Source organism: Nycticebus coucang, chromosome 5, assembly GCF_027406575.1.
Source record: "Nycticebus coucang isolate mNycCou1 chromosome 5, mNycCou1.pri, whole genome shotgun sequence".
NCBI classification, from domain to species: Eukaryota; Metazoa; Chordata; class Mammalia; order Primates; family Lorisidae; genus Nycticebus; species Nycticebus coucang.
In genome coordinates this window covers 46,932,343-46,959,431 of record NC_069784.1, presented here as the reverse complement: position 1 = coordinate 46,959,431, position 27,089 = coordinate 46,932,343, and the positions used below count along the sequence as shown (strand labels likewise).

At 46.6% G+C, this 27,089-nt stretch overlaps 1 protein-coding gene and 1 long non-coding RNA gene across 2 annotated transcripts in view; both read right to left on the bottom strand.

Moving 5' to 3' along the window:
• Positions 1-2,895: 2,895 nt before the first annotated feature.
• Positions 2,896-5,066, bottom strand: LOC128585917 (uncharacterized). Its single transcript, XR_008380146.1, has 3 exons — positions 4,969-5,066; positions 4,671-4,798; positions 2,896-3,029 (listed from the first exon to the last, which is right to left on the bottom strand). It is a non-coding gene; the product is annotated as an uncharacterized LOC128585917 (long non-coding RNA).
• Positions 5,067-12,374: 7,308 nt separating this feature from the next.
• The window catches only part of ATP1A1 (ATPase Na+/K+ transporting subunit alpha 1), a 30,731-nt gene continuing 16,016 nt past the window's right edge, over positions 12,375-27,089 (bottom strand). The window contains exons 8-23 of the mRNA XM_053591330.1: positions 26,725-26,993; positions 26,070-26,268; positions 25,312-25,421; positions 23,372-23,506; positions 22,628-22,820; positions 20,929-21,104; positions 19,715-19,851; positions 18,819-18,969; positions 17,758-17,926; positions 17,458-17,612; positions 16,975-17,098; positions 15,817-15,962; positions 15,591-15,721; positions 15,230-15,331; positions 13,134-13,225; positions 12,375-12,731 (exon numbers count right to left, since the gene is read on the bottom strand). Coding sequence (XP_053447305.1) covers positions 12,703-12,731; positions 13,134-13,225; positions 15,230-15,331; positions 15,591-15,721; positions 15,817-15,962; positions 16,975-17,098; positions 17,458-17,612; positions 17,758-17,926; positions 18,819-18,969; positions 19,715-19,851; positions 20,929-21,104; positions 22,628-22,820; positions 23,372-23,506; positions 25,312-25,421; positions 26,070-26,268; positions 26,725-26,993 — 2,318 coding nt within the window. The 3' untranslated portion in view covers positions 12,375-12,702. The remainder of the gene's footprint in view (positions 12,732-13,133; positions 13,226-15,229; positions 15,332-15,590; positions 15,722-15,816; positions 15,963-16,974; positions 17,099-17,457; positions 17,613-17,757; positions 17,927-18,818; positions 18,970-19,714; positions 19,852-20,928; positions 21,105-22,627; positions 22,821-23,371; positions 23,507-25,311; positions 25,422-26,069; positions 26,269-26,724; positions 26,994-27,089) is intronic.

The following is a 27,089-nucleotide window of genomic DNA, read 5'->3' as shown; positions in this document are numbered from 1 at the left end:
CAGCACACACGGACAGAAGTACCCTTAAAAGCCAGCCCTGCTGGCAGGTGCAGATCTTGGAACCTGTAGGTAAATGGAGCACTCTAAATTAGCTTCTTGGAAACAGCCAACTCAGGGCCTGTTTAGGTCAATTCCCTCCTCTTTTCTTCTGGAAAACAGACTATAAAGTAAGAGAGAAAAGAAAATTGATCTAAGTCAACTCCTCTGTCCAAATGAAAGGTATTTCACTTACATTTAAAGTGAAATGTAGTATGGGCTGTGTTTACAAAGCCCTTTCTTTTTGGAATCATGCTGCTACATTTTCTGTGATCTCAAATGATCCTCACAACCACTCCACAATGTTATGTCCATTTTACATGTTGGAAAACTTCTGTCTAAAGATGTATCAAGTAAAAAAAAAAAGGAAACTAACATTCAGAGGTTAAAACAGATTTGTTGAAGGTCATAGCTAGTAAGCAGCAGATTGAGAATGCGAATCTAATTTGACCCACACTCTAAATAGCATGCTCTTAATAATTACACTCCTCTGTAAATATTCTCTTCTATAAGTAAAATGTTTTCTGTATTTTAATTCAGGGCCCCTAGCAAATCAATTTGTGGAGTATATTTTCTAGGTACCCCCTCCCAAACCAGGCTTCCCTACCTAACGTTTTGTTGCAAACACATAATAGATGCATAATGTATTTGTAAATTTAGCACAACGGTTGACAGACTTTGATTAGGAAATTCAGCTACAAGCCACCTGCTGCCCAGCCAAATCCTCAGAGGCAAGGACCCCTGGTTCTGCAGCGGTGCTATGATATGTATGACCTCCTGTATCCTGCCACAGAAGCCTTTCTATCCACTTATTTAATGAACGCACTTCCCTTTCCCCACTGTTACTGGGACAAAATGTCTTATGCTTTCACCTTTATGCAGCTCCAGATGTTGGATTTAATTTTTTTTTTTTTTCATTGCAATACGGCAGCAGAAATGTGGTTCTGAGTCAGGGATGTGTATGTGTATATGTGTGTCTGCGTGTGTGAAAGCCAGTCTCTCAGTCCCAGCTAAAAATGTGAAGCAGCCAGTCTGTACCAGGAATTGAGGACACCATATGCTTGCATTTCTAGGTCTTCCTAAGAGTTACATAACTGCCCCTAAAGCCAGGGGGCAGGAGGAGGGCCAGTGTGGGAGACGCTTCCAAAGAGGAATGCTGAGGAAGGACTGACCTTGAGGAGCAGGGAGTTTGCCAGGCTATGGAATGTTCCCAGCCTTGGGGCTTAAACAAAACCTGTATTCAGAGGGTGAGTGCTCTGTTGAGAACAAACCTTGTCTGTCTCCCTGCTTTGTCTTGGGGGCTTATCAAGGTGAACCCTTACCCTGTGGGATCACAGATGCTGTGGGTGCTGAGTATTGAATTTATAACTGGGCGCAGCTGCCAGAGTAGGGCCCTACTAATCCTCCCAGCCATCTCTAATTAGCAGGCTCCAGGGCCCACAGTGTCATGAGGGGCCAGGCAGAGGGGAGATAAGAGCTCCAGTCTCATTTATTCACAGAATAAGACTGCAAAAAGGCATCCTGGGAGGAGAGCTGTGGGAGGAGAGCTGTGGGAGGAGAGCTGTGGGAGGAGACCTGGCCAGTCAACAGAGGTTTATCAAGGGCTCCCTGTGTCGTCATCGTCACCCTTGTAGCAGGGTGTTATCTGATTGGCCCCATTCCATTGGGGGCCCCTGTACAGTGTTCCTTCCTATAAAATCCCCTCCCCACCACTCTCACTCCCTGCCCCCTATCTTTTGATTAAAGCTCATTATTCTTTCAGGACTCAGTTCAGAGATCTGAGACCTAAAGCAGTGTTTTTCTTTTCTTTTCTTTTTTTTTTTTTGCAGTTTCTGGCCAGGGCTGGGTTTGAACCCACCACCTCCAACATATGGGGCCGGCACCCCACCTCTTTGAGCCACAGATGCCACCCTAGAGCAATGTTTTTCAAACTGTGGGGCCATGACCCATTAGTAGCTTTTGTAATTAATTTAGTGGGTCACATCCAGCATTAAAAAAGGAGAATAGAACAAAGTATGTAAACAAAACATGGATAGCCCCTAACATTCTGAGATGAATAAAGGCAGTCGGGACTATCTGAACACGTTAGACCTAATAAACGGTGTTTTAACTGTGTATGTTGAATCTTGGTATACAAAATAAGTCTTAAACAAAACAAAAAATAAAAAGCAAGTCTTACTGGGAATTGTGAGCAAAAACAAATTGAAAACTTCTGGCTTAGGGGCTATCTATATGCATTTCCTTCCCATTGCAAGTATCAGAAATGCTGGCTTGATCTAGTGTTGACAAGAAGGACATTTATGGGGCGGCGACTGTGGCTCAGTTGGTAAGGCGCCGGCCCCATATACCGAGGGTGGCAGGTTCAAACCCGGCCCCAGCTGAACTACAACCAAAAAAAAATAGCCGGGCTTTGTGGCGGGCGCCTGTAGTCCCAGCTACTCTGGAGGCTCAGGCAAGAGAATTGCTTAAGCCCAGGAGTTGGAGGTTGCTGTGAGCTGTGTGATGCCATGGCACTCCACCGAGGGCCATAAAGTGAGACTCTGTCTCTACAAAAAAAAAAAAAAAAAAAGGACATTTATTATCTTACTTAAAAAGGAAGTCCAGAGGGTAATTGACACAGTGGCTCAACTATGCCACCAAGAATACTGAGCCTTCATGGGGTGTTTATCCTCAGGCTGGTAGCAAGATGGCCACAGAAGCTCCAAGTTACATACTCCTTGGGGTGGGAGGGGGGTGAGAAACGAGATCTTCTTGTGTCTCTGAGGAGTGAGAAAATCTTTCCTGGAAGCCTGGTGGCCAATGGCTACAACACTTTTCTGAACCCTTCACTGCAAGGGTTTATATAAGTCCCATGAGTTGATGAGACTGAGCAGGAGATCTCTCTGCAGCTCTAGATGGACAAGAAGGGTGGACACCTGATCAAAAGGAGAGTTTTGACCACAGACCAGATGGCAGAATGGGAGAAGATGCTTGCAATGTTGTACAAGGAATTCCTACAAATCAGGAAAAAGACAACAACCTCAATATAAAAACGGGAAAAAGATATGAACATGCAATTTATAGAAGAGTTAATATTAACTCTAATTAACAATAATATTGATATTGTTACATACATGTAACAAAATACCAGGCTTACGGCAATTAGAAAGCTGGATAATTCCAGTGGCTGGTGGGATGTGGGGACATGGGAACCCCCATACAGTGTTGATAGGACTGTAGGCTGGTGCAGCCATTCTGGACGGCAGTCTGGTCTCCTTGGTGAAATTATGTAAATGTATATTTGATGTAACTGGTAATTCTGCCCCCAGGGACGGTCTCACAAAGGCTGGAGAAAACCTGCCTAAGGATGTTTACATGGTTTTATTTCTGGTGGATGAGAGTCGCCCACCACCTCACTGTCACTATTGTAAAAAAGACAAGTTCAATATTGTGGATGTGCCCAACAGCACACTAGGAAGCTGGCAGAGGCAATAAGTTGGGAGTACCAGCAGCAACAGGGATGGATCCTAAAAACAGAGTGTTTTGTTAAAAAGAGTCTACTTGGTGGGCATGGGTTTTCTGAAAGGTCATTTTTCTTTTGGAGATGCATTCTGAGATGTTTAATGAATGAAATGAGACAAAGTCTGGGGTCATCCTAAAATACCGAAAAAAAGAAGTAGGGATGGAAGGGAAAGATGAGATGAAACTAAAATGGAAAAATGTGGGTAATTGTTCAAATTGGGTGATGGCTATGTGGAGATTTGTTATGTTGTTACCGCTACTTTTGTGTACCTTAGAGAATTTCCATAATAAAAGTTAAAAAAGACATGCATACCCATATCTACATACACACAATATGCATGTTGCAAACACAATGAACTAAAAGGATAAGCAGTAACGTGGTCACCTATGGGGCAGAAGAAAGGAATGGGAGCTGGGCATGGAAAAAAGTGAAAAGAAAATGGAGAAGTGATTTGGTGTTCCATCAGGAAGGCCTGGGGGAATTGGGCTGCCCCCAGGGGAGTGTGGGCCGGGTAGAGACACTTGCCACACATCATCCGAAGCCCTGTTGGCTGCGCTCTTTCCCTCCGTACTGAGAGTAACAGGGAGTGGGCCTCTGAGTTGGTTTTGCTCAATGTGGTAAATTCATTTGATGAAAAACAATGGCTAATGCTTGTTGAGTATTATCTAATTTTGTTCTTACAACAGCTCTCTGAGGTAGGAAATAATGCACTGTCTATTTGATCAACAAGGAAATGGAGGCTCAGAGATTTTAAGAAACTTGCTTAAAGTTCGAGTGTGGCAGAGCCGGAATCCAGGCAGACAGTGTTCTCCATCACTGTACCAGCCTGTCTGGAGAGAGGGATTGAGGCCACTGCTGCTGAGGAAGGAAGCTACACACTAAAGCATTTTGATAGCAACATCAGATCCTCCCAAACAAGAGCTAGATGTGGTGGTACAGACTCTGGGACCTGTGTGGTTAGGGGCTGGTGGGATGGAGTGATCAGAGAGATAGGGAACAAAGGAAAAGAGACTGATAGAAACAGATGTGGATGCCAGCAAGGGACTGTGGTTGAACCCAAAAAACATCATCCCTAAATTGCCAGGCATGGTACGCTGAAGCCCAGTGCTTCCCCAAGGGGGAGGCTCATAACCTTCTAGGTGGTTTTTATCAATGGTTCTCAACTGGGCAAGCTTTTGCCCTCCAAGGGACTTCTGGCAATGTCTGGAGACACCTTTCCTTGTTACAAGTGGCGGGAGGAGTGTGACTAATGGCATGCGTCTAGCGGGTAGAGTCCAGAAATGCTGTTAAACATGCTATGATGCACAGTGCCCAGGATAGCCCCCCAAAACAAAGAATTACCCACTCCAAATGTTAACAGTGCAGGGGTGCGAAACCCTGCTCTAAATCTGTCAAGTTTCTTAACCTGCAAGCTGTTGCTGGCCACTCACACGTTCTGCTTTCCACCACCTTCCTTTCCCAGCTTCTGGAATCTAGAAATGCAAGGATTTGGCAAAGGCAGGATATTGTCAAGAGAAGCCTGAGTCTGGCTGGGCCTGGGGAGTCACGGGTGGTGGCATTTCCTGTGCAGGTTGATTACAGTCAGGGCCGTGGCACTGTCCTGCCTTTCCACACTCAGATGCTTCGTGCCACTCATGCGCTGGTTAATGTTTAACAACTGGCTCTCTGGGGAAACGAGCCCTGGTAGGTAGCATTTGACAATTTCCGTGGTGTTTAACTATTCCAACCTCAGTCAATTTCGTATTACTGATGTGAATTCAACAAGATTGCAAAATTTCTGAAAATTTAACAAATGAGCTGGTAGGAGCCAGATCCCACACACCACTTAGTTCCCACCTATCTTCTCTTAAACTATGCATGACTTACCCCCGGTATCATGGCCTAATGCAGTAAAAAGCTCGGGTAATCACCCGCCTCAGCCTCTCAGCATGTTAGGATTACAGGCGTGAGCCATCACACCCAGTCTCAAATACTTTCTAAACTACCTTTTGCAAGTTACTAACTTCTTCAAGCCTCATTTTCCCTCCCTGCAAAATTGGGATAATATCTACCTCTAGCTACTTCACAGGATCACCTGAGGTATATAGAAAGCCCCAGCAAAAGCACATGCTTAATCAATGCTGGTTCCCCTTCCCTTGGAAAGCAGTGTACTATTGGCCCCAGGGACAAGGAAACTGGAAGGAGGGACCATAAGGCCTCTGAGATTCTCTCTTGGCTCACACACGGGATGAAGAGCTGCCTTTGAGCATTTTTCTGTCTATTTGGGAGAGAACCCACACAGAAGACTCTCATTGGAGTAAGGGATAAAAGTTTGTTTCTGGGACAATATTTAGTTGGCAATAATGTCCTTATATGTCTGTCATTTAAGAACTCCTTAAAAACTGGAAAGCAGTTTTAAATGGAGCAATTATTTATACTACAGAAAGGTTCTTCACGTGACTGAACAATCTGCATCCGTCACCTATAGCACATCAGTGTTCTAAATGCCAGAGGGTTGGGGGAGGGGAGGGGAGGGGTATGCCCCCCTCCCTGCACCCTCCCACCCCGCATTTCATAGAAGGTAGGGCCAGGAAGGACAGTGTTAAAACCTCTGTCTACTGAAGAACAGGCATGAATGCAGAGAAGGGAGGGAAGGGACACTGCCACAGGAGGGAAGGGACACTGGAGGGACACTGCCACAGGAGGGAAGGGACACTGCCACCCGTTGCCACCCTTCAGCTCGCAGTCCACTACTCAGGCTGGGGAACAGATCTGTCCATTTGTCTAATGCAGTGTTTCCATATTTTCTTATCACACAGCACACTCGAACCCATAGTTAAACTTTCACAGCACACTTAAATTATGTTGATCAAAAAAGAGTAAAAAAAAAAAGAATATGCTTACTTTCTTTGAACCTCTTTCTAAAATAATTGAATGGTCTTTAAAAATTTTCGCGGCTCACTTAAGATCTTCTTATGGCACACCAATGTGCCTCGGCACCCCAGTTGAAAATTACTGGCCTAATGAGTGCGGCAGCCCAGAGCTCCCTGGATTAGAGCCTCCTGCCTTCACGCTTCCCGGTTACACAAGTTACAGCTTGATCACCCAGCAGCTCCTGGGGCAAATCCATTTGAGTAACTGTTCAACAGCATGTGCTTAATTTCCAAGAAACTTTCCATGATCTTATGTTTTAACACCAACCCTAATCTTCCCCGTTCTTTGTTTTTCATATAAACACTGGCTTTCTTCTGTTCTTGGCCCATGCTCTAGCTTTCAGCCGTAACACATGCATGCCAGGTACAAAATGCTGGGAGCCCAGACTCCAATCCCACCTCTGCCACTTAGTAGCTGTGTGACTTTAGTTAAGTTACTTCACTTCTCTGAGCCTCAGTTTTCACATTTACAAAATGGTCGTGGTTTGGGACATTACCTTTAACATGTGACAATCACTATACAGTAAGTAGTTACTTCCATTACGTGGGGACACAAAAGCAGGGTCCTCTGGGTTTCTCTTCAGAAACGCTTCGAGCAGAGTTACAGTGAAGTTGTGTAGAGGGGAGGTGTAGGAGGCGAAGTTCAGCCTTTCATTGAACCTTCAGGAAGAGCTAGGCACTGTGCCAAACAAACCCTTTGCACATTTTCTTCCGTTCAGTCTTTCAACAGCCTCACGCAATCATCTCCATTTTGCAGAGAGAGACTTAGACTAAGTGACTTGCCTAATGGACCGAGGGACCCCGCTTCACAAATCCGCCGAGACCACCTCTCTCTCCAGACACAAAAGTGAGGGGGCTAGAGGGTGGGATGGGAGCCCAGCAAGCAAGTCTGAGACACGCCAGGAGACGTCTCCACCCTGCAGGCACCTGCACATCTGCGTTCTCAGATCTGCAGCTGGGGCAGGGGGTGGTGGCTCTCGCCTGTAATCCTATCACTCTGGGAGGTTGGGATTAGGGGATCACTTGAGGCCAAGAGTTGGAGACCAGCCTGAGCTAGAGCGAGACACATCTCTACTTAAAAAAAAAAAAAAAAATTAGCCAGGTGTGGTGTCGAGAGCACCTGTAGTCCCAGCTACTTGGGAGACTGAGGCAGGAGGACCACTTGAATCTACAAGTTTGAGAGTGTAGTGAATTATATTGATGGCACTGGACTCTAGCCCACGTGACACAGTGAGAATTTGCTTCAAAAACAAAAAAAACTCTGGAACCTAGACAGGACCAGGGACGGGCGTCTCTCTCAGTATCTCTTTAGAGATCTCCTTTTTTCTTTTTGAGACAGAGTCTCACTTTGTCACCCTCAGTAGAGTGCCATGCGTCACAGCTCACAGCAACCTCAAACTCTTGGGCACAAGCAATCCTCTTGCCTCAGCCTCCCAAGTAGCTGGGACTACAGGCACCTACCACAACGCCTGGCTATTTTTAGAGGCAGGGTCTCACTCTTGCTCAGGCTGGTTTCGAACTCCTGAGCTCCGACAGCCCACCCACCTTGGCCTCCCAGAGTTCTAGGATTACAGACGTGAGCCCCCTCCCCGATCCAATACAGATCTTCTCTCTTCTCTGCCGGCCGTGGCTCCCTCCTTCACTCTGTAACATCCTAGCTCCATGCGTGACTCATTCTTACACTCTAATTTCAGACTTCAAAGTCTTGAGAGAGAAGAGGCCCTAACTGAACCTGGTTGCTGGCAAGAATGAGCATGGGTTTTCCTTGGCTAACATGTCAGCCCTGAGCCAAGAAACAGAGATTGAAAGTGAGAGTAAAATGTTAAAATTATGGCTGCCTGGGCAAGGAAAAGTGAGCATGCCTTCAGTCACAGATTGTGTTAGATGTTGGGGTACAACCTGGTCCGCAGCACCAGAGAACTCACAGTGGATCAGAGAACCCTCCTGAACAGGTATGAATGCTACAGCAAGGTGTGCGAAAGGAGGCCCCACCAAGAGTTCCCCAAAGATGAGAGACCCAGAGCAGTAATTTCCAACTGGTGTGCAACGAAAAATTTTAAAGATCATTAAATTATTTTCAAAAGAAGTTCAAGGCACAATAAGCATATTCTTCTTTTTTTTTCAGAGTCTCACTCTGTTATCCTGGGTAGAGTGCTGTGGTGTCATAGCTCACAGCAACCTCAGACTCTTGGCCTCAGGAGATCCTCTTGCCTCAGCTTCTCGAGTAGCTGGTACTACAGGCACCTGCCAAAACACCTGGCTAGTTTTTTCGATCGACATAATTTAAGTGTGCTGTGGAAGTTTATAGGTTCAAGTGTGCCATGAAATTTAACAAGGTTGAAAAACACTGACCTAGAGGGTATCTGGGAAGTGAGTGGATCAGGAAGGTTGGTGGAGAAAGTGGATGGGCTGGGAGAATGTCAAAGGGACAGAAGAACAGCAAAGGGAAGGGCCCGGCAGAGAGGGGTTTATGTGCTGGGGTCCAGGATGAAGCTGCAGGGGTGGTTCAGAGGGGCAGCCTACTGGAGTCTGGAGGAGTCACCGCTCTCAGGTTGGAGTGTGCCTCAAAACTACCTGGAAGGCTTATTTAAGTAGATTGCTGGGTCCCACCCCCACAGTTTCTATTCAGTGGGTCTATGTCAGTATTTCTTTTAGAAGTACACTTCTAACCAGTTCCCAGATGATGCTGATATGGCTAATCCAGAGGCAGCTGGATTAGAGAAAGGCAGAAAAGGTGCAGAGGTCCAGATGTAGAGGGCAGCGGCCATAGAGAACTGAGTTACTGAGCACCAGCCACTGATTCCCTTTACATACGAGCTCAATTCTTCCAACAACTCTGAAGCATCTTTCATATTCGCAGCAAATGAAACAAAAGAGGGGAAGTTATATGGCTGTGGCCATTCCGTGACAGGGCCACTACCTGTGCCAAGGCTGTTAGAAGACAGCCAGCCCGCGTGTGTAGCCACCACCATGGGAGGCACTGTGATGGGCGACTCACTGGGTGGGGGGAGGTGTACCAAGGACGGAGTGGTCTCCCCTCCCTTGCAGGTTTGTGGCTTGGGAAGAGGGCTGATGGATGTCATTGCTGCCTAGAGCATCTTCATTTGTGGGACCTGGAATGTTCTGAGCCAATGCAGATGTCTAACCAATGTGGTTGGATTTATGGCCTGGGGCTCAGGAGAGAGGACCACACCAGTTAGAATTACCCAGAAGGCCATGAAGCAAGCAGGAGTGGGTGGGGGCCTCCCAAGGAACACAGTGGAGGAGGCTGAGCACCGAGGATGGGCAGAGACAAGGACAGAAAGGAAGGAGTGCAGTGTCAGGAGGGGTGTGACAGATGACACAGGTGTTGTAGACGCCAAGGAAGGACTATGAAGCGCCACCGGAGCCCAAATCAGGAGATCAGTGGCGACCTCAACCAGACGTCAGTGGACCGTCCCATAGCAGCTGCTCCCAGTCTCAATTCCTAGTTCCCCCAAATTCAGCCTATTTTATTCTTTCTGCCCTCTCATCTCTCAGCTGCTTGTAACATGGAATCACTTAGCACCACTAACATTTTAACACATTGTTGACCACGTTACTGGGTGACTCATGACTGGTCAACAATGTGTTTAACCAGAGATGGAGGGATGAGAGTGAGGGAAGGTGATGACTCTTCTTAGAAGCTTTCCTATGAAGGGAAGAAGTGGGTGAGAGCTAGACCAAGAGGTCCTGAGGAGTAAATTTAAATGCTGAAGGACCAGTATGGAAGTTGAAAATCACCAGTGAGGGCTCATATATTGGGATGGCCAGAAAAGCACCTGGTCAAAATTCTCAGGGCATTAAAAGGGGTCAGGAGGCTGTGTGTGGCGGCTCATGCCCAGTCCTAGGCTTTTGGGAGGCTGAGACAGGTGGATTGCTTGAGCTCAGGAATTTGAGACCAGCCTGAGCAAGAGTGAGACTCCTTTCTCTACCTCAAATAGAAAAAGTAGCCTGGTATTGTGGCACACTCCTACTCAGGAGACTGAGGCAGGAGGATCACTTGAGTCCAAGAATTTGAGGTAGCTGTGAGCTATGACACCAAGCTCTCTACCCAGGGTGATGGAGGAGAGGGGGTGTCAAATGCTGAGATCTGGAGGGAACTGTCACTGTGAGGAGCTGTTTCGGTTCCAGTCATGGAATGGTTTTAGCTGCTACTGACAGGGCTGATATGAGAGTTTGAGTGTGAAGAGGTGGAGATGAGAGCCCCAGCACTTGAAAGCTCCAGCCACTTAGGAGGCCTGGCTTTGGTGCCAGCTTTCCCTAGATCAAATGTTTGGCTGTAAAACTTTCATTCAAAGGACTGTCAAATAGAAAAGGGCAGAATTGTTCTGGTGGAAAACAGTGTGGAAGGTTCACAGCCTCCCCTTTGCCCTGTCCTTCTCCCAACCCCCTCAAGAGCCTTTCCCAGCCTAGGGCTCCTTAGGATGGCAGGAGAAGCCCTGGCCTAGATACCCACTGGGCGCCCCCCTTCAGAGGCTAAGGCCTCAGGATGTCCTGAGTTCTTTTCAGTCAGGGTTCGCCCATGACCTTCATCACCGGTTAAGTGTCCTCTGGTTAGATGACTTGCCTGCAAGTGTAGAGATCCTCTCAGGTCAATATGCTCCCCAAGTCATGGACCACCCTGCCCTCCCAGTTCCTCCAGCTGGGGGGTTGGGGCAGAAACCATCTGTCCAGGGGAATCACACCTGTGTCCCTCCCTGCCCTCTACACAGGAATGTGGTTATCTGACAGGCCACAGAGTCGCTGTCTGGTGCCAGAGGAAGGGCTCCTTGTTTATTTATTTATTTTTTGTGGTTTTTTGGCCGGGGCTGGGTTTGAACCCACCACCTCTGGCATATGGGACCGGCGCCCTACTCCTTGAGCCATAGGCGCCACCCGGAAGGGCTCCTTGTAATTGCTTGAAGGCAGTGACAGCCTCTGAGAACAGTCCACTGACAGCTCTTGGTGATAACTATTGACTGAGAAACCTTTTACAACTCTGAAGGTGGAAGATGTTCTCAGACTTGACCCTGAACTAAACAGACCTCATTCAACTTTTCCCTAAGTGCCTGCTGGCACACGGACCACTCTGCCATGGTGCCTTTTGCTGCTAAATTAGGAACAAGTTATACAGGAGCCAGGCCGGCTATGCGTAGATCTGTTTCTCCTGTGCCAAATTAAAACTCAGTGTGGAGACACCCGAGGCTCTTGCGGGGGTGATCTTTTAAGAGAAAGCAGGAAGGCCTGGGCGCTGGGACTGAGAGCGGCAGAGAAGGGCCTCATTGGCCGTGTTACACCGAGGCTCCATAAATTGTTCAGGTGAGGTATTTTTCCACCTAGAAGCCAGAAATTAAGGCAGCAGAGTTATAGACACACCACCTGATGTAGTGCCCAGGACAAAGAATGGGTCAAGTGAGCTCATCTACTTGAGATTTTTTTTTTTTCCTTTTTGAGTCTCATTTTGCTGCCCTCGGTAGAGTGCCACAGTGTCATCACAGCTCACAGCAACCTCAAACTCCTCGGTTCAAGCAATCCTTTTGCCTCAGCATCCCAAGTAGCTGGGACTACAGTACAGGCACTTGCCACAACACCAGGCTAGTTTGCTATTTTTAGTAGAGACGGGGGAAGAGGGGGGTGTCTCATTCTTGTTCACGCTAGTCTATAACTTCTGAGCGCACTAACACGGGCAGAATATTCCCTCTTAGCCAGTGGTTCTCAAACTTGAATGTGAATCAAAATCACCTGATAGTTTACTAAGGCCACATCGCCGATTAGCCTGACTCCGTGGGTCTGGACGAGCCTTCCTAACGTGCCCCCGGGTGACACTGACCAGCTGCCAGCCTGGGAGTCCCACACTGAGAACCACAGCTACAGGTCACACACAAGACACCTGTGCCCAAGAAGTGTTGAGAGCACAGACAAACTCCGTTATAATAGCCATCTTTATTTGTAAAAATCCAGATATAAAATGTATTCTTTCAGTCTTTCCGGGTTCTCCTTTTTTACAAAAACAGAAAGGCACGTAAAAACCTTCCCCGCTGTCATTCCCACAGGTGGTGTTTTTCAGGCAGCCCTCCCCCCTCCCCCCGTATAGCTACATGCTTCATTCCAGGGCGTCTCGCTCCCCCCACATGCGTCGGTGCGTTCCTACCAGGGTAGAGTTCTGGACTCCAAGACTTAAGTACACAAAGAGGGGCGGGGTGGATGCAGGGGGCGTGGCGTGGCGCTCCACGGCGGCGTGCAGGGCGGGAGCTAGTAGTAGGTTTCCTTCTCCACCCAGCCTGCGGGTGACAAAGAGAAGACACCACAGTCAGTTTTCCCTGTTCTGACGTGGCAGAGGGAAAACAGGGCTAAAAATCAACAGGGGATGATGATGACGCGGTGGGACATTTAAATTCAATATGGAACCTCAATTGCATTTATTTAAATCTTCTACGATGGTTTAGATTTCTGACAAATTTTCACTAACTCGTATTTCCTTTGTATTTTAAAGCCCAGAATATGATCAGTTCTTCACTGAGATCTACTCTGTGAAGGGGTGACCACAGTGTAGGTTTGCTGGGGCAACAGCCTCCACCGGTCAGTCGGACCCCCTGAGGGAGCCCAGACCCTTCCCTGGAAAGGACACAGGCCGATGGGACTACAACCCCTCCCCCAACCAAAGGGCAAAGGCCCATGATTACCGCCAGGGCGTCGCCTGATGATGAGTTTTCTGACTTCGTCATATACGAAGATGAGGAGAGAGTAGGGGAAGGCACAGAACCACCAGGTAGGTCTGGAAATAGAATCAGGTAGCAGTTTACAACATGAAGACAATTCAAAGGAAGAAAGAGGAACAGCACATCACCAGTGACAGGAGAAAAGCCAAGTTCGTCACAGTTAACTACTGCATCAGGAACAACAAATAAACACACTGCTATGTGCCCAGGCCTAGTGATGCAGAGAAACCACTCTGTGGACGTTTATGAAGGGATCCCCACCCACCTCCAGTGTGGTTTTCCTAAGAATCGGTTTGTAAGGTGAGCTGAGTACATTTCCTACTGACAATCCCAGGGAATTTGGGCATTTTCTTTTTATCATTTCTAAAGTGTTTAAGAAGCTCGAGTCCCCTTGCCTAATGTCTTGGCGTTTGAAAATAAAGACCTGCCACTGTGGGTCAAAACTAGTTTATTCATCATTCCCTAAATCTGGTCTCTGATGATGGAATTTCGGACAGCCAGTTCTGTGTTGAGGTCCCAGACCTGGGGACCCCAACAGATCACAAAGACCACCAGGCCCTGGGCTGCAGATAGGCTCTGGGCACCCTCCATGGGAGGGCCGGTGCTTCTGTGATGACCAGCTCTTGCCATCATGTGACAAAGGCTGTCCCTGGGCAGGAATCTGGTGGTCTCCTTTTCTTCCCAAGCATCCATGACAGCAGCTAGGAGACAAGCTCATTTGACTCAGCTGCCAAGTAGAACTGGGCAGAACCCATCAGGAACAAGCTCCCGTGGTAACCAAAGACAGAAGGACTGAGAAGGTGGTGAGGCTTCTAGTGTGGACTTCCTTTTCTGCCTTTTGGAAAGCTCCGTGACCTCTCCTGGCCTCCTTTTGATAACAGTAGCCCGAGCTGAAAGAACTCAACTTGGGCTTGGCTTGTCCTTGGTGTATGCCAGCTCTGCTGTGCAGGATGCTGGGAGTACAAAGACGAGAAAGACACTGTGGGCCCTGCCTGCAAGACTATCCCTGAAGGGAGGGGAAATGACAAACAACAAGGAAGCCAAAGGAGAGGGGACCCTGCATAGGCCTGGGAGGGCAAGAACCCAGGGGGACAAGCTCTGAGGAATCAGGCCTGATGGGTAGTGGGAATAGCAAGGGGGGCCCAGAGAGAGGGAGCGTCCTAACGGACACACAGGCAGTGAAGGGAGACTGACTTCCCCTAACACCAGCTTGGGGGGGTAGCAGATACAGCTTCAAGGACAGGCCGGGCGCCAGGCTCACCCACCCCATAGACGATGGCTGCATGCACCCAGCTACGAGTGGATGAGGCTGCTGGGTTTTGGTTACTTTAGGCCTAAGACCAGTAGAAGGAAGTTTTGACATCAGGCCAGGTGGGATGGTCCAGATGGGTCTGAGTAGGGACAGGCCACTGGGAATTCAAAGGAACCTGTGGCAATGGGTTCCACAGCCTGTGACTTAGTTCATTTTAATTAAGTTGCAGCTGCTTAATCTTAACCAGTTACTAGAGTCACCAAACTCTGTGTTGCAAAAAGCTACGAGTTTGTGGTAAACTCTCTATGAGAAAACTCAAGTGTAACTGGAGGGCAAAGTCATTCACTGTGTTTAAGGTCAGCTTGGCTCTGACCAGTGGTGCGCTTCCTGTGATCAACTCTACCTGTGGCCTCAGATCTGCTTCTCCAACCTTCTGGAAGCAGAGGATTCAGAGTCCCAGAAAGGTAGAGGGCTCATGACAGGCCAAGCAAATCTAGATTTGAGCCTGGGCCCATGCTGCAGGATGCCCCAGCTGGCCTCTGAAGACCCCTGGACGAGGGCAGTGCAGGACCTAAGCCCTTACTACGGCCAGCTGGTGCCAGAGCCTGTCTGGCCTTATCTTACCTTGGGCCAAATCCTATACCCTGGATTTCTCAATTGGATTTACTGATAAATCAAGTTTACCTAAGTTTTCATTCCATAGGAATCCGTGAATACATCACTCAAAATCTGAAAGTAATAGCTATTAATGCATGTCTCGAGGGAGAAGGCTACGCATACTATTCAACACTTAGGAGGACCAACTTACTTGAGGGGATACATCCTAAGGGCAACACCCATTCCAGGGCAGTAGGAAAGGAAAGCAGCAAGGGCCGTCTCTTCAAAGAGGCCAAATATTAAGATCTTGTTCCTAAAATCAAAGAGGGGGAGAAAGCTTAGAAGTTGCAAATAGACTTATCTTCGAATGCTATGTGTTGAATGATAGATCAATCCATAGGTGCTCAAAAGTCAGATGAAAAAACTAGAGAACAACATTCTGCTACCTAAATTTGCTCCTAAAACTACAGGTTCTAGAAACCCAGTCAGATGGTGGGATATTTTGCAAAGGGTTTAAAAATCACCAAATCCCTTTGTGCACCTGGGCCCCTGACATGCCCTTTCCCACTCACTTCATTCCCTGCTGGAAGACTGAATTCCTCCTGGTCTTACAGATGACCAAGTCGGCCCACTGCACCACCACGATACTGACGAAGAAGGCTGTGTGGCAGGTGAACTCCACGATTTTCCTCTGCTCGTAGGTCTGAAATGTACGAGGCAGACAGATGACAGGCAGCGCTGGTGGCAGTGGGGGCTTGAGGAGCTATGGCTCTGGTCAGGTGAGGGGCCCCTACTCACCCACTGCTGTCCATAGCTGTCCTCCACATCATTGATCCAGCGGTCATCCCAGTCCACTCGGATGCCCAACAGGTGAATTGGGAGGAAGCCATTCTCAGCCAGAATCACAAAGTAAGTGAAGAAGCCCCCCAAGGCCTGGATCATACCTGAGAAATTGGGAAAACAACTTCAATGTGAGAACTTTATGTAAGGGCATTTCCACGCCCTTCTGCAGGCCTGGCAGAGACACAGAGAGGCTTTCATCACTGACTAAGGGACAAGAGTCACCTGGTCATTTGTGGGCTGTGAGGGATTGAATGGAAGACCCGAGGGCTTATTCCAAGCTCACTACTCTCTTTCCCCCTTTTTATTCATTTTTTAAAGCTTAAAAGAAGACACCCAAGCTTTGCTCTCCCACCTTTATTCTGTGATCATTCTGTTAGGGAATGACCTCCCTCTCAAAAGGTCTTCTTAGAGGAGGTGGGGCTGAGCTATCATCCAATTACTATGTCGCTTGCAGCAGTCTGAAGAATCTTTGCCACAATTTCCATAATGTACTAATCCGTTCTACTTGCACGTTCACGGTGAAGCAACCCATTAATTCAGAACAAGCTGCTCAAGATGGCTTCACTGGGTTCCCCTGAAGGAGACTTGGCAGAGGATTTACAAATGCAGGGCATTTTGACTGCACCCCACCTAGACACCTGTTGGAAGGTCAAGCTCTGCTGGTGGAGCAGAGACCAACAGCAAGGCCACATGGGTACAGGTTCCCCATTTGGTGGTGACCTACCAGCCAGACCTTTAAACCCATGAATTCTTCAATGCCTAACTCTCCATCCAAACTAGTGACAGATAATTGTGCACCCCAGGGAATGCTGCCTTTGAGTTCATCCAGGCAGGTCTCCTTAGAACGTCACTGAACGTCCCCCAGGCTCAGTCAGCAAGGACAGCCTCAGTTTTCAGGCAGAGCTGAGCCCAGTACCTGGGTACTCAGTCTAAAGAACTACAGTTTTCATGAAAATGTAACCAGGCAAATGGCAGAAGATAGATTTTCATGTGGAATTTGGAACTCCAGTCTCACCCTACACCCTGGATCTGAAGTCTGAGAAGTATCTGAGGCAGCCATGACCCCCACAGGTGCTTTCAACCTGCCCCGTTCCTGCTCTGTGCCAGGCTCACCGATCTGTCCATAGGCCATGCTGATCAGCCGCTCATTCACAAGTTTGTCCGTTTTGGGATTTCTGGGCTGTCTCTTCATGATGTCGCTCTCAGCTTGCTCATAAGCCAGGGAGATGGCAGGAACCTAGGGTATGAAGGGTGAGAAGGAACTTAAAGTTACCAAAAACATAAGGAAGCTAGTATTATGAACCTTTTGTTATAAAATTCTTGCCCTCTCTTTTTTACGGGTCTCACTTCAAAAGGTACATTTTTTAAAACAGGAAATTGCCATCTGATAAATAAGCATTAATTGTTGCTGTGGGGAATGAAAATTCTGATTCCTCAATGCTGAGACTGGACACACACTGGATATTGCGCCAGAGAATCTTTTCCCAGTGCCAAGCCAGGCTGGTGGGTCCCGGGAACACAGTGAGCACCAGTGCCAGCGAACTGGGACCTGGCTCACACTTGCCACCCCTGATGCATAGACGCTGTCACACTCACCATGTCAGTGCCCAAGTCAATGCAGAGGATGGTGACGGTCCCCAGTGGTAGTGGAATGTTTGCAATAATAAATATCAGGAAAGGGGTGATCTCTGGAATGTTACTGGTTAGGGTGTAAGCAATGGATTTCTTCAAGTTATCAAAGATGAGACGACCTATGAAAGTGAGATTTGGTTACTGTATGGCTGACAGAGACGGGTTGACTAGAAACTAAACACAGCCAGTAAGCGTGCAGAGACGGATACAGATCCAGCATCCGCAGGAGTTTTTTGATGAGCATCTTCAACACAGTGGGCTCACCTTCTTCTACTCCAGTCACAATTGAGGCAAAGTTGTCATCTAAAAGTATCATGTCAGCAGCTTGCTTAGACACGTCTGAGCCAGCAATCCCCATAGCAACCCCTATGTCTGCTTTCTTCAAAGCTGGAGAGTCATTGACACCATCGCCAGTGACAGCCACGATAGCACCCTGCCCAGAAAAGAAGGGGCTGGGTTAGTGAAATCCATTGTAGGGACACAAATGAATGAGGTGCGTGCCCCACTCAGTGCTTGTTACTGACGCTGTCCCCTTCCCTGGAAAGACTGTATGTCGTCTGAACCATGTAACAGTGAGATTAACAAAGGCTGCCCAAAGCAATGATTTTGGTGGCACTCTGGATAATCTCATTCCTGTATGCACCCCCCTAGTCTTTTCAAGATAAGGTACAAGAGTCTCCTGGTCATTTAAGTCTCTACTACAGATTTTAAGACCCCATATTGGAATGCAAAGAAGTCTGCTGAAGGTTCAGGCTTCTATGGCTACTAAACTGTTAAGAAGTGATCCTCGGAGGCTGAGGCAAGAGAATCGCTTAAGCCCAGGAGTTGGAGGTTGCTGTGAGCTGTGTGAGGCCACGGCACTCTACCGAGGGCCATAAAGTGAGACTCTTGTCTCTACAAAAAAAAAAAAAAAAAAAGTGATCCTCGGCAGGGCATGGTTGCTCACGCCTGTAATCTTAGCACTCTGGGAGGCTGCGGGGGAGGATTGCTTGAGTTCAGGAGTTCAAGACCAGCCTGGGCAAGAATGAGACCCCCACCTCTACTAAAAAATAAAAGTTAGCCAGGTGTTGTGGTGAGCACCTGTAGTCCTAGCTACCTAGAAGGTTGTGGCAAGGGGATCATTTGAGCCTAGGAGTTTGAGATTGCTGTGAGCTATGATGCCATGGCATAGGGTGAGTGAGACTATCTCCAAAAGAAAAGAGAGAAGTTGTCAAAGAGAACACTTCCCCTGGGCCTGGGAGCCTCACTGGCACCTACACGAGTCTGATAACTGGGTGGGTTTCCATCCTGCTGCTTCGTTCCCACTGACACCAGGGCTCGCTGACCTGTCTCTGGCAGCCTTCCACAATGATAAGCTTCTGCTGAGGGGAGGTCCTAGCAAACACGATCTCCGTGTGGTACTTCAAAATCTCATCCAGTTGCTCCGAGGTCATGTCCTTCAGATCACTGCCATGTACCACACAGGCCTTGGCATCTCTAATTAGGAGCAAAAAATAAAGTCAGCCGTTTCATCACCAGCATGATGAGGGGATACACGTGGTAACATACACACTTTGTAAATGGTACAAACATCGAAGCTACTGTCCACGCAGCATTTTACAGGTTACTGGAGGCTCACTCACAGCAACCCGTGGGACGAGCCTATCTCTCATCCTCCTTTCCTCACCTTTATGAGACATACTGGAAGACACACTGACATAATATAACCAAGGTTTAGACAGTGGCAGAGGAGATTAAAGACGGAACCCTTCCCTAACTCTGAAGTAGGGTAAGGGGACCCTAAACCATAAAAACAAAAAACTAATTTGTTCTGTAATCTATTTCCTTTATTACCAATTTTTTTCTTTTCTTGGCCTGAACTACCTAAGTGATTGTCACTTGTTTTATTTTGTTAGTGTGGGCCTGGAAATTATCCAGGTGCTAAGCGGTACAACTCAGTGGTTAACACTGTGAAGTCAGAAGCCAGACTGCTGAACTGACTGCACAAGTTCACCTGTGTGAGGCACCGTGAACCCCAGACCCTGTGAGCAAAGCGGGAACAACGCACCACCTAGATGCTGGTGTCCATGACCTCCCTGGGGATGACAAAACTGCTTTCTGGTAGTGCAAGGTCATGCCCTCCTCAGAGCAAGCCCAGCAGAGAACCATTACAGAAGCTAAAGGTTTCCGACCACCACTATTTGCTTATTCACGGCAGACTGATGTGAGCTTCCAGCCTTACCTGGGGTTCACCTGGCTGACTGGGATGTTGAGCCGGGCAGCGATGTCTTCCACGGTCTCATTGCCTTCTGAGATGATGCCCACACCTTTGGCAATGGCTTTGGCTGTGATTGGATGATCTCCCGTGACCATGATGACCTGTAATAAGAATCAGGACAATGTGCTGAACACAACTACCAAGCAAATGACCTAAAAAGCCTGTACATCAGAAAGAAAATATCAAGGAGGACTCAGCTGAGAACATCAAAAGGAAAAGAATGCAAATATAAAACTAATAAACATCCATGAACCAAAAATAGAATATTTGCAAGCAGAAAAAATCAAATAGTATTACGATGTTGGTGTAAACAGCAGGTGAGAGATTAAAGAGGAAAACACTTCTTTATCAAAGAAATGTAAACAAAATAAAAAAGACTTAAGTTTTATATTATATCTTTTATAAAATAAAAAACACATCATATAAACATGTTCGCAGAAAGAAAACACAAAGCCAATAATACCACCTTACCTTGGCACATGGTCACTAGCATATGCAATACCTCGTTTTTTCTTTTTTACATTGTTGCATAAAAATACATTATTTACTGAAAACAGCAAAATATAAAAATCCGGTGCTGGTGAGATTGTAGAGGTACCTCAGATTATTGCTGATTAGCATTCTCAAACTGGCCCAATTTGGGGTTCTATTCTTTTTGATCTAATGATTATCTCAGAAGACTATACTTTTTAGTATATTTGGCTACAAATAGTCAAAGTGGTAGAGGAATATATTCTCTAAAGCTTTTCAGGGCAATATTACTCATGAGATTTTCAGGGAAAAACAAAACCAAATCAAATACCCAGCAACAGGGTATTAGTATATCTGAATAATAATGTTCAGGTACTTAAGATAAATTCAAAGACACACTCACTGAAAAAGTCCACTGGAAACAGACATGCCATTCACTGATGTTAATTTAGAATAATAAAAGTATTTCAGTATTTAAAACTTCAAGTCTTTTTATTTTGCTTACATTTCTTTGATAAAGAAGTGTTCCCCTCTTTAATCTGTCACCTGCTGTTTGCACCAACATTGTAATACTATTTGATCTTTTCTGCTTGCAAGTAAAGCTTTGGAGATGAGAAACCAATGCTCCAGGTGACAAAACAGCCAGCCACCTGGACCTCGAGGGCAGCATGCCCTGACAGCCAGCGCAGGCAGCATCTGGGCACTACCTTAATTCCAGCACTCCGGCATTTGCCCACGGCATCAGGAACAGCCGCCCTTGGAGGGTCGATCATGGAGATGAGCCCAACAAAGCAGAGGTTATCCACAGGGAAATTCACATCATCGGTGTCAAACTGGAACCCTTCAGGAAACTGCTCATCTGGCAGAAGGAGGTGGCAGAAACCTGCACGAGGGGGCAGGGAGCCTTTCAGGATTCTCACTGCAGCCAGGAGGATGGCAGCAGCCTGCCCACCACATCTACCTTCAGCCGGATGTGTGGTCTGGAATATTTTTAAAACAGCTTCACAAAAGCCTGATGGTTTTGTTTAACATTTATGAATGGTAAAGAGTCACTGAAAGAAAAAACCAACTCCTAAGACAGAATCCATCACCCTTAGCCACAAAGACACAGGAACTGTTTGCTGTGAGAAGACTGAATTGACAGCCGTGGTTCTGAGCCCTGAGATGTTAGGGCTCCAGACCTGCCCACTGACAGGAAGTTATCAGGATCTGGCAAATCATGTAATTATATGTCTCGGTTACCCTCTCTGGAAAAAAATGAGGTCACACGTCTGCTCGCTTGTTCATTTAACCAAAATATATTACCGAGCACCAACACCGGGCATCACGCTAGCACTTGAAAGAATAACACAGATGGGGCAGCGCCTGTGGCTCAAGGAGTAGGGCGCCGGTCCCATATGCCGGAGGTGGCAGGTTCAAACCCAGCCCCGGCCAAAAAAAAAAAAATAAATAAAAATAAATAAATAGATAAAGAATAACACAGATGAGGCACATTCTGCCCAAGAGGTTCATCATCTGGTATTACAGTCAATGCACGAATCAAGACATTCAATACCCCCTTCAATTTTGTATGAAGGCTGAAATGATCTTTGAAGTAGCAAAAGGTGCCATGTGGACTCAAAGAAAAGAGACTTCTTAGTGGAGGTGGGGAGGCAAAAATCACTAAGAGAAGACAGTGACCTTTCATTTGGACAGACATGTATGAAAGACACCGTGAATCACACGCAAGGAACAGGCTAAGGGCCCGGGTGTGGGACCAGGTAACCAGTTCTAAATTATTCAAGTTAAAGAGAATAGAAAGAATTACATGAATAATAAATTTATATTTGTCTGTCTACAAATATTATAAATGCTAGTTTCCCAAACATGTCCAACAATGGTTAGGAATGAACTTCTAAACCTCCATGGCTGAGGGAGGAAAAGACAAATACCATCTGAGACTGAAAGTTTACTGTTGTTAGTCTAGTCTATGAGCGAGGTTCCCATAGAAGTTCACCACCATTCTAAGGCAGTCAGGAAATGGCCATACTCTGGATGCACTAAGAATTAATTTTAATTTAGTTAAGCTTATTGATTGTGGTCATAGCAACAAAGGTAGGTCAGTAAGATTCCCTTCCCCCGTTTCTTTTCAAACAAACAGAACTGACCAGCACGAGACCAAAGGTCTAAGTACAAGTCAGAAACAAACCATCAGGATCTGGTTTCCCACAGCCCCGAACACTTAACATTTCTAAAGCACTTAGTGTTCTCAAAATAACAGGGGGCAAATATAAACGGGTAGAGATCACCCAGACTTAGAGAAAGGTCAGAGAGACATGGAGGTTAACGGGATCACCTGTAACTGTCCACCAGCCTAGACAGCCTGACGGAGCCCCACGGGCGCTCACAGCCAGACTCCTCACGCACCTAGCACCCGCTCTCCGAGGCCGCCCAGCTCCAGGTAGGCATTCTGAAAGGCATCCTTCAGCTCCTCGTCCAGGGGCTGCTCCTTGCCGTGGATCAGGATCGAGCTGCAACGGTCCAGGATTCTTTCTGGGGCACCCTTCATCACCAACAGGTGTCGGGGCTCAGACGTGTTGGGGTTCTTATGAATGGACAACTGTGAAGAATTATTCAGATGTGAACATGGGTTAGGGGGTATGGCAGTCCTTGGAGGAAAATAAAGCTTCACTTACTATTTAACAAAAAAAATAACAGCCCCCCCTCCAACCCAAAAACCCTCCACCCCACCAAGACCTCTTCTTTTGGGACTTTGGAATATCTCAGACCTTGTGATCTACTTTGAACACCACAGAAACAAAAGAACATTATGATGGTGTATTTGTAAATTCCTGCCACGTGTTCGAATACAAAATGTTCCTGAAGAACATTCCAGAACAAAGGCACACATTTGTGCATATACCCCATCCCCCTCCGCACGCCACCCCCCCAAACTGGAAATACATTATTTCCAAAGGTATCACGTTATTATTTTGGAAGCGGTTTCATTTATGAACTGATACTCAACTAAATTAGGATTTTCTATATGTAGTCAGGATAAAAGTTAAAGCTTATAAAACTCCAAAAGGAGAGTATTTCTTCTTTGAGTTTACATTCCTCCTGCCTTGGTCCCAGCCTGCCCTCACCCAACCACACAACTGGCCGTCAGACCTGGTACTTGTTGGTGGAGTTGAAGGGTATCTCCACGATTTTGGCGTATCTTTCTCTCATCTCCTTCACAGAACCACAGCACACCTCAATGCATTTTAGGAGTGCTGACTCAGAGGCATCTCCTGCAACAGCCCGCTGTGAACAGAGACATCCTCTGCTAATTACAGGAAAAATAACCTGGACCATACTCCAACCTTGTCAGACGTGGGAAGGATAGGAGGGGTGGAAGCAGCCATGTGGAGAGTGACTGATGGCTGTGCACTGCGCTTCAGAGCCCAACTCCAACCTGCTCCCCTACCCATTATCAGATGCCAGTAAGAAAACGGTATGTGAAGGCCTCACCTGACCCAAGAGAAGAACACACCCTTCCAATCTACTTCAGCCTATTTTTATCTTCCCCTGGCCTGGTGAAGCATCTCAAAGCCAACGCTATTCCCAGCTATGTATTTCTGGTTAGGAGTGAAAATACCAGGCTGAGAGGGTAAATATTTATAAATATTTACAGCACCCTTCATTGCCCTAGAATTTAAAAGAAAATGGCTTAGGGTTTCAGGAAAGGGGGGGTGGGGAAGGGGGGCGCAAACTGCTCCAAGGGCAAAGTGGAGCACTTTACATTCTAAACATAATGTGCAAAATTATCTGGCCCTGGAGGCCGCAGAGCACACGCGAGCACCAGTTCTGACCGCAATATAATCTAATCAGCAGGCATTTTACTTCGAAAGCACATGCCAGGTAACACACTTGTATTTCCTGTGATAGACTTTTATGGTGACTCACTTATATTTTTAACACAGTAAAAACATTTCAAGTTGTGAACAACATTTATATATTTATAAATTTTAGAGCTTTGACATACCAGGCTGCCTAAGCAGATGAGCAAATTAATGCTCACAAGTACACTAACCCTGTGTAGTAAGAAAGGCATACAGGTTTGGTATGAAACACAAAGTGGAGATCATTTTTGCTCCCTTTCATGGGCAATAATGCCACCAATGCCACCCAACTCCTGAAATACTGATAATACATTTCCTGCTACCTTTCTGGGGATTTTACATCAGAAAAGATTTGATATGTGTGAGTCCCAATGCTCAAAGCCTAGAAAATCTCCACTTTGAGAAAGAAAAACGTGAAGCAGACATGTCAAATTTTATCCCCAAGAGAGCAACATTATCCTCCAATCAACATCAAGGCAATGCCAAGAAGTCCCCTTTACAGAATAAACAAACCCTATCTTCACAACAGAGACCATTTCAGTTACAACATTTAAGCTATATTCTCTCTAGCAACTCAGTTTGCACCCAGAACTACCACTGGTAGCTTCACAGAAGAGACCGGAGTCTAGAAAGCCTCAGATGGCCGCTTCTCCTCCTGAAGGACTTTGCGGAGCTTATGACCTTTCTGAGACTTCATCCTCACTGGGGCAACACAGAAAACCCTTGGTCATTTCCAACTACATGAGAATTCCATGAGGCTGAGCTTATTTTTGCCTTGAGCTTATTTTCGCATCATTAGTAAATAAGCTAAGAACAAATAAGATAAGCTGAGCTATTTTAAGAAAATAAATGGCTTAAAGGATTTACTGGAATCTACTGTATCCTAATATGCAAATACGATTATGGAGTCACTGGAGCAGCCCTCACTGTCCACTAGGTTAGGAGATAGATAAACTCAGAGTAGTCAAAGTGGGCTCTTCTCCTTTCTCCCCGGTCAGATCTCTACTGTATCTTTCCTTTTCTCCAACCTATGTGCATGCAGGGCTTACCATACGGCTACACATCACAAATCACCACGCGGACTGTCCCAAGTGTTCTACCATGAATGGTTAAGTACAGACCCCGAGGTGACGAGCTATTTAACAAGAATACTCAGTGGCAATTCTTGTGCAGTATCTACCCCCGGCAAAAGGTAAACGAATGGTTAACAGCAACTCCTGAGTGTACCTTAAGAATAGGTAGGTTCTCCTGGTTAGCCTGAAACACTGCCCTGTTACAAAGACCAGCAATTCTGGAGAGAGCAAGCCAGGTGGCTGAAGTCTTGTCAAAGGAGACACCTGATGGAGTGAGAAAACAGGAAAGAACGTACATTAACTTCCAACACCACATTCTCAGTTCTCCTATTGAAGGCCCATAAAAATCTGGTAGGTTTCATCCCATTTCTCAATTAATGAAACTAATCAGGTTTTAGATAGTTTTCAATCACACATGTAGGGCAAATTAACTTTTCTACTAACATGCAGAAAAAAAACCATCTGAACCCTGTATCCCTTTTTTTGAAACAGAGCCTCAAGCTGTCACCCTGGGTAGAGTACCGTGGCATCACAGCTCACAGCAACCAAACTCCTGGGCTCAAGTGATTCTTTTGCCTCACCCTCCCAAGTAGCTGAAACTACAGGCACCAGACACAACACCTGGCCATTTTTGGGTTGTAGCTGTTATTATTGTTTGGCAGGCCCGGGTTGGATTTGAACCTACCAGCTCCTGTGTATGTGGCTGGCGCCTTAGCCGCTTGAGCTACAGGCACCGTCCCAAAACCCTGTATCCTTGATTCTTTACTAAATGATAAAGGTTACCAAAATGTAAACAGATAAGAAACTGCCATGAGCTTCAAAAAAAAAAAAAAACATGCAATTTCTTATTAAAAAAAGAAAAAACAAGCAAAGTGAAGAGGTGGCTAAAGTGTGAAGCTGTCGCGCTCTTACCACTCTGGTTCTCGGTCGTATCAGCTTCATGGATTTGATTGTCAAACCACATGTGGGCCACTGTCATCCGGTTCTGAGTCAGAGTTCCAGTCTTATCTGAGCAGATGGTGGATGTGGATCCCAGGGTCTCCACAGCTTCTAAGTTTTTCACTAAGCAGTTTTTCCTTGCCATGCGCTTGGCAGTGAGTGTCAGACACACCTAAAAAATATTCAGAATTAGATTCCTTCCCTCAATCAGGCTGGAATTCTACAGATTCCTTCTATACCCTAATAGGAAAGAAATGTGTCTGAAATCAAATCTCTCCAACCTTCTGTTGAAGCCTGAAGAAATAATGTTAACATGTATATGGGGCTTCTCCCTCCCCTCCAAAAAGCATTACATTAAGAAAAATAGTCTACTACATTCTGTTCCCCTCACCTAACTCGCAGTTCTTCTCCTTTCCCCATCACACAACTCTGGATCACGGAATTTAAGGACAAAATGTGTGCTTTGTGGCCACCTCCTATATAAACACATGCTGAGGTTTTTCTCACTGTCAAAGCTCAACAAGTGGCATGGCTCTGAGAGAAACGATACCCAAACGCCTCCCCTTAGAAGAGGGATGCATCTCACACACAAGGTGACCAGAGCGACCACTCTTCCCGAGCCTCTTACCGTGACAGTGGCCAGCAGGCCCTCTGGTACGTTGGCTACAATGATACCGATGAGGAAGATGACAGCTTCGAGCCAGGTGTACTCAAGGATCAGGGAGAGGATGAAGAAAGACACACCCAGGAACACAGCCACACCCGTGATGAGGTGGATAAAATGCTCAATTTCTGCAGCAATGGGGGTCTGGCCGCCTTCCAGCCCAGAAGCCAGTGTGGCGATTCTTCCCATGACAGTGCGATCCCCAGTGTACACGACAATGCCACGCGCAGTGCCTTAAGAAAGAGCACGGGAGATTGTACCAAACTGCATCTAACTGGAAAGAAGCCACAGACTTCGCACAATTACATAGTATGGTTAAAAAAAGGACA